At 39.9% G+C, this 6,596-nt stretch overlaps 1 protein-coding gene across 1 annotated transcript; it reads right to left on the bottom strand.

Annotated features, from left to right (window-relative positions):
• Positions 1 to 201: 201 nt before the first annotated feature.
• Positions 202 to 6,296, bottom strand: arpc1b (actin related protein 2/3 complex, subunit 1B). The gene is made up of 10 exons (XM_044113130.1): positions 5,904 to 6,296; positions 5,152 to 5,268; positions 3,445 to 3,549; positions 2,881 to 3,103; positions 2,692 to 2,799; positions 1,754 to 1,990; positions 1,595 to 1,670; positions 1,116 to 1,315; positions 708 to 798; positions 202 to 621 (listed from the first exon to the last, which is right to left on the bottom strand). The coding sequence occupies exons 2-10, from the start codon at positions 5,213 to 5,215 to the stop codon at positions 583 to 585; spliced, it is 1,143 nt and encodes a 380-aa protein (XP_043969065.1). The 5' UTR covers positions 5,216 to 5,268; positions 5,904 to 6,296; the 3' UTR covers positions 202 to 582.
• Between the last annotated feature and the right edge of the window lie 300 nt (positions 6,297 to 6,596).

The following is a 6,596-nucleotide window of genomic DNA, read 5'->3' as shown; positions in this document are numbered from 1 at the left end:
TCCTATTTTGTCATGCAATCCTTCAAAACATGAAAACTAGACCAGCAAGATACTTATTTCATTTAATCTCTAATGATATCTAAAATACTGAACACAACTAAAACCATAACCTCAAACCTATATGGTGGAATAGAATGAAATATAAATGAAAAGCTGTAAAATTCTTGTAAAAAGCTGTTCATACACAGAGACACACACTAGTTTTGGCCCACTTCTACAGCAATCATTTATTAAACGCATGTTATGTCCAGCATAAGGTTTTAATATAAGCAGTGAAGCAGCTCTCTGTGGTTAAAGCGTGTAAAAGCTGCTTTAAGCATTCAGCTCACATTGAGCTCTTTTAAAAATACAAATAGAACTCATTGAGTACCATTTGCAGACCTGAGGTTAGCCCCTCCGATAGAGCAACAAATCAAATGAGCCAGCAAAATGCCTCAGGGAGACTACACACATTGTTGGAACAGAACTGATGGTTTTACTTTGTGTATAAAGAAATACTTGAATAAAATACAGCCGAAAAGCTTTTTGTAATGTAGAAGCAGATTCCTTCATGTCTATAGGAACGTTGGTGTACAGCTCAGCTCACACGATCTTCAAATTCTTCATAGCAGACTCCAGGCTCTGGAAAGATATCAGTGAGGATGCAAATGTGTCAGATAATCAGAAATTAAATCTGACAATATGGCTGAGGCTTGAATGTGTGTTACCTTGACATCCCAGATGCCCATTCCTCCATCCATGCCAGTGGTACAGAATTTGGTGCACTGGTTTCTTCCTCCCTCCAGCACTGAGATTTGGCTGAAATGGAGGTTTAGAAAAATCTAAGTCTGTACACTAAAACATGATGTGATCACAACCTGCAATTTCAATCAAAGAGTTTTTAAACAGCCTCATTAGAGCAAATCACTTTGTGAATAAGACATTGAGAATGAGAAGAAGGAGGGTGCAAAATGTTATTTAATTAGGAACTCCGTGTTTTACTTTATTTGCAGTTCCCTTGCTTATTAAGGGAACTGCAAGCAAGGGAAAAGCCTGGAGGGGTTTTTACGTTTGGCTTGTAAAAACCCCTCCAGGTTTTCCCTTATCTCAGAATTTGAACACTTGGGTCTTCTGACCTGATGCTGTTCTTGTGGAGCGTGTTCAGGTCCTTGTCAGTGCTCTGAGTCTCAGAGGCTCGACGGTCCAGGTTCTTAAAGCGTTCCCTGGCACTGATGTCCTTCGAAGCTGCCTGCTTGGGAACATCCAACTTGCCACCAAATGTCAAGCTGGCATTCGCACCATCATATACATACAGCATCGGGTAACAGTCATGACCCTGAAGAAACAAAAGAATGCAAGTTTTGAAAGACAACAGACACATGAGCAGATACTATTATATTGTGACATGCTGGTTGTTTTAAGTAAACAGAAGATGAAGAATTCCAGATACAAGCAAAATTCTAAGAGGGACTTTAGCTGTTGGTTGTAACATGACAAAGTGCGGAAAAATTCAAGACATATGAATACTTTTTTGAGGTGCTGTAACCCAATTTAAATTGAGATCATGAGCTGTGCTTAAAACAAGTGCAAGGTGTGTATTGTGTTGAATACTCACAGCAGCAACTAAGCTGTTCTCAGTGATGAAGGTAACACACAGGAGAGGAAGAGTTTCCGAGCTCAGGCTGCTCACCCTATGAAAGTCAGAAAGAAGGTTAAAAGTCTAACACTGAAACAAGTGCTAGCTCCCCAGGTATACTGTCCCTCCATCTCTTACGTGCCCGTCTTTCCTCCCTCAGCTACTGACACTGTGGAATCGTGGGACGTCCAGGCCAAACGGTTGCCAGAATGAGAAAAGCACACGCTGTGCACCCAGCCGCCACCTCCACCTGATGAAGGAGCAGCACCTCCAGAACCTCCAGACTCAAACAGCACCTCCCCAAATGGCATCTTGCTGCCCCAAGGAGTGGGGCCAGGCTTCTCCTCCACCTCCTTTATGTAGGCTGAGAACACCCTGCAGAAGACAAGTTGCATTGCTCCCATCAACTCCTACAGTGCCTTCCACATTTCATGGCATCCCTGGTGAAGGTGTGTAAAGGCCTTACAAAACAATATCTACTATTACAGTACCATAAACTGTGAATTAATTGTTGATTTTTTTTATTCTAAAAGATTCAGGCATTAATTTGAATATTTTTTGCAGCTCCCTTGTGTGTCTATGGCATATTATGTGCCTATGTTGTGCTCAGACAGCCATCATGTGAGCACGAAGAGCAGCAGAAGCACAAGTCATTAAATTAGTGACTAGGAGAGGCTCAGCTTTCTGAACGTCATTGGTGAAATAAGTGAGATGAAGTCACAATAATGCAGATCATATAATATTGATGAGATGCAGCATATATTAGTGCACTTCACAGCTAATGAATAAAAAAATTTTTTATGAATATATATATATATATATATATATATATATATATATATATATATATATATATATATATATATATATATATATATATATATATATATATATATATATATAATAATATAAAATAAGATCCATAAAAGTTTTTTATATATAAGGATTGGGTCTGAGTTCCTGAGCATGAATAAACTTAAGCAACTCTGATTGAGACATCCCTGTTAGCTTTATTTAAATATAGTTTAGCTCGTTTTACATTTGGCTTGTAGAATCATGAGAAAAGCTAGCAATACCTGCATTTGAAGTCACAGGATCCAGCAGCCAGCAGCACGTTATTAGGATGCCAGTCCAGACTCAGAATAGTAGAACGGATCGGCTTCTTGATGTGCTTGCACACCCACCTAATGTAGAGACACTTAGTCCTATGTTATGCTGACTTGTATTTTTCAGATAGAATAGAGATTAATTCCATGCAACCTCACCAGTCATTTTCCTGCTCAAAATAACAGATTGAAATGAGCCTCGAACTGCTGCCAACGGCAAACTTGTTCTCCTTTGGTGACCACTTCACACAGCGAGCGGCACGGTTGATCCTCAAGATAACCAAAGTGGGCTTCCACGATCCCTCCTTCAGGGTCCATACGTAAGCGTTACGGTCAGCACCACAAGTGACGATGCGATTACTGTCTGGAGCCCAGTCAATACCTTGAAGGAAAAGAAACTATTCACATTCTGCACTTATGATAAGGTGTGCAGTTCTAATCAGAAGTAAATCAGCACAAATATATTCATTCTGAGATGGTAAGGATGTACGTGAACCTTGCAGCCAGGTTTGAATTTGAATTTAGAATGTAGAATTTAGAATTTTTACAGACCACACAGCAGCACACATGCAAATACTCTCCACCAATAATTTGTTAGTGTTATTTTTAGTGAGATATTCAATGTTTATATGTTAAAGACATCTTTAAAAGATGATGGTGATAATGAGTTGAGGTGTATGTGAAAGATTTAGTTTGGTACATGAGGAACACAGATGGTCTCACCTGTTACCTGTCCATTGTGCTCCTTCAGCTCATGGATTTTGGTCCACTTGGTTCCATCTTTCTTGTAGATGTGGACTTCATGGTTATTGGGGCACAGGGCAATCTCTAGAACACAAAACAAAGCATTTAAATGAACTATGACAACATATACTCACTGGCCATTTTATTAGGTATACCTGTTTACTTGTGTGCTAACACAGCTAGATAACTGGTTAATTGTGTGTATGCAATTGATGGCAGTTTTGCATCTAGATGTGGTGAAAATGACTTATTGAAGTTTAAACTAAGCATCAAAATTGGGAGGAAATATGGTTCAAGTGACTGAAAGTGGCACGATTGTTGCTAGATGGTCTTGTCTGAGTACTCCTAAATCTCTTCTCTTTCCAATATACACCACCTCACTGGCTCAGTTTATCTGATCACATGGCATCTCATACCATCACTATACTGACAATACTCAGCTTTATTAATCATTTTCACCTGATGACCACATGGCCCCAGGACTGTCTCCCTGGCATATTGACATGAATAAAAGCCCATCGTCTTCAACTAAAACTCTCTAAAACTACGTGCTTGTCTTCCCAGGCAAGCACATCACATACCAAAATATCAGCAACAAAAATGAATCCCTTTCACTTGCTCAATCAAAGGTGCCAAGAAACCAGTTGTCCTGATCAGTGACCAGCTTGATCTTTAAAGATCATGTTACCGCCATTGATCAGTCATGCTGTTTCACATTGTTAAACCTAAGAGAAGTCTGTCTGCGTCTAATATAACATATCAGTTAACTTGTGTCATTCCATGATGGTGAAATGACTTGCTGAGCGCTACTACAACAGCTACCTTGTTTGTCTTCAAGGACCCATTGATGACCCAGCTCTTCAGAGATCATTTTCTATTCCAGTATCTACCCTGTACGTCTCTACGATCTTTACTGCATTTTTTCCTCTTTCTGCATTCCTCCCTATGTTTTCACTATTTTTACACAGTCACCTCTGACAGAACCTGGGCTCGTCCTACTAGTAGCTTATTGTTAGCTTTGATATTAACTACACTGCTATGCAAATATTCATTTGAAAGTTTCTTTGGATAAAAGTGTTAGCCAAGATGCATAAACATAAAGAACGAGAGGATGTGCAGTGGAATAATAAATGAGCAGCTGACTGAATGCCTACAACAGAAAAACTACAGAAACACAGTGTGTCTCTTCCTGGGGGCAGCCTACACGGCAGCTTGTGAGAACACAATGTCTTTTCCTATAAACTGTGGCAAACCCCACATGTTTTAGTCTGCAGATGAGTCAGAAGTTTTTGTCTCAGAAGAAGAGTATGAGTGCTTTGTGTGCATTTTTCTTCTCTAGATGAACCAGTCCCAGGGTTAATTTTTGCAAGGTGTGTGTAAAACTAAATATACACAAGTATGACTCGATCACAGATGTCTGTTACATCCGCTTTGCTCAGAAAGCAAAACACTGGTCAAAATAGCCAAATAAGGCTTTGGTTTCCTCTAGCTAACGGTGCACAAAAGCCTCTCAGAAGTTCTCTGGCGCCACCCTCACTGCTACAGGAAACAGGAAATACCTTCTCCCACCTGGGAGCCAATCACAGGCTGTGGCTGATAGCACCAGGAGACTTTAGTGAGAGGAAGATGTACCGTTGGGTTTAATCAGTTGAACAATGAGATATATAGTTTTTAAAGCAGTCTTACGGGTCCAATCTTTGTTCCACGCATGGCAGCTAATTGGTTCCAGAAGGAAGCTATGGTACGCCATGGCCAATCAGATGCCAGAATCAGATCAGGAAGTGGGGAGAGGAACCTTGTGAACTGAAAGATTAACAGAAAAAGAGAAGTGACAATATACTCGCCTAAAAGAGGAAGCAAAGTAGTGGGAGAAAAATGTTTAAATGTCAATAATTAACAGGGATATTTGTAGTCTCCTGCAACAGACTGGTGACCTGTCCAGGGTGACACCACCTCTCGCCCAAAATGTTAGCTGGAGATAGACACCAGCACCCCTCCTGACCCCTCTAAGGGACAAGGGTGTTAGAAAATGGATGGATAGATGGATTTGTAGTCTCACACCATGTGATGATCCAAAATGGAAAATAAATAAAACTAATCCAGGTTATTATCATGGTATTGAAAACTTAGCTTGATAACCTGTTTTAATAAAATCCAGACTTTCAGAGGAATCTAAAGAACTGTACAGGTCAAGGGTATCATACGTCCCTATAGCAGATCACTCAACTCTGAGTAGAAAAAACACTAAAACAGCAATAAGACAATTCAAAATGCAACCATTTCTTTACAAGCAACAGCAGAAAGATAATGTTACATAATATAATTTCTCTGAGTACACTTATTTTTTCTTAATCTGTGCTGTCCTTGCAAAATTTGCATGGGAGTTTGTGAGTGTATGAAATGGAAAAAAGAAAAAAAGAAAATCACAGCTTACTTACCCAGAGGGAAGGACGGTGATGAATAGAGTTGCAGAGATGGTAGACAGAGGGTGAAAAAGGCAGAGGGTGCTCAGCTCGCGGACTCTGGCCAGTCAACGCGAACGCCAACGACAGAGTGAGCTCAGGAAGAGCAGAGCAGAAGCTGAAGAGAGGGGTGGAGAAGTTCAGAGGGGGAAGTGGAGGACGGTGCAGTCAAACTCAGACATGCAGGAAGTTTGTAATTTCGGGTTTTGGGTTCAACGATCTGAAGAAAAGAGAGGGTTTAATGGGAGTAAACTTCTTTTCCTTTGAAAGAATGAAGTTGAAACAGCTAATGTGGAAGCCAAAAGTAAAAAGTAAAGGCAGGAGCATGAAAACAGTTTAATTTGACACAAAATGGAGGAGGTGCAGAATGAAATGAGAGGCAAACAGCATGAAGAAAAGGGGAGGGGCGTGTAGGCATGCTACATAAAGAATTTGAAAAGGAGGAGGACTTCAATATAGAAGAAAAGAAGAAAGCATGGGGTCATTCCAACAAATAGACCGAATCAGCACACTTTGATCACCATTTTAAATTTATGCAGATACCCAAGAACTTTCTCTATCCCACCTGAATGAAGCTGTTATACATTATAAAATATATAAAAATGTATATATGTTTATATATAGATATTCATCACTTGGACACAATTATTTGTTTTACAATGACAAAAA

Source organism: Gambusia affinis, linkage group LG04 (genome assembly GCF_019740435.1).
Source record: "Gambusia affinis linkage group LG04, SWU_Gaff_1.0, whole genome shotgun sequence".
Taxonomy (NCBI): Eukaryota; Metazoa; Chordata; class Actinopteri; order Cyprinodontiformes; family Poeciliidae; genus Gambusia; species Gambusia affinis.
Note: the sequence above shows the minus strand (reverse complement) of the source record. Positions and strands in the feature narration are given on the sequence as shown.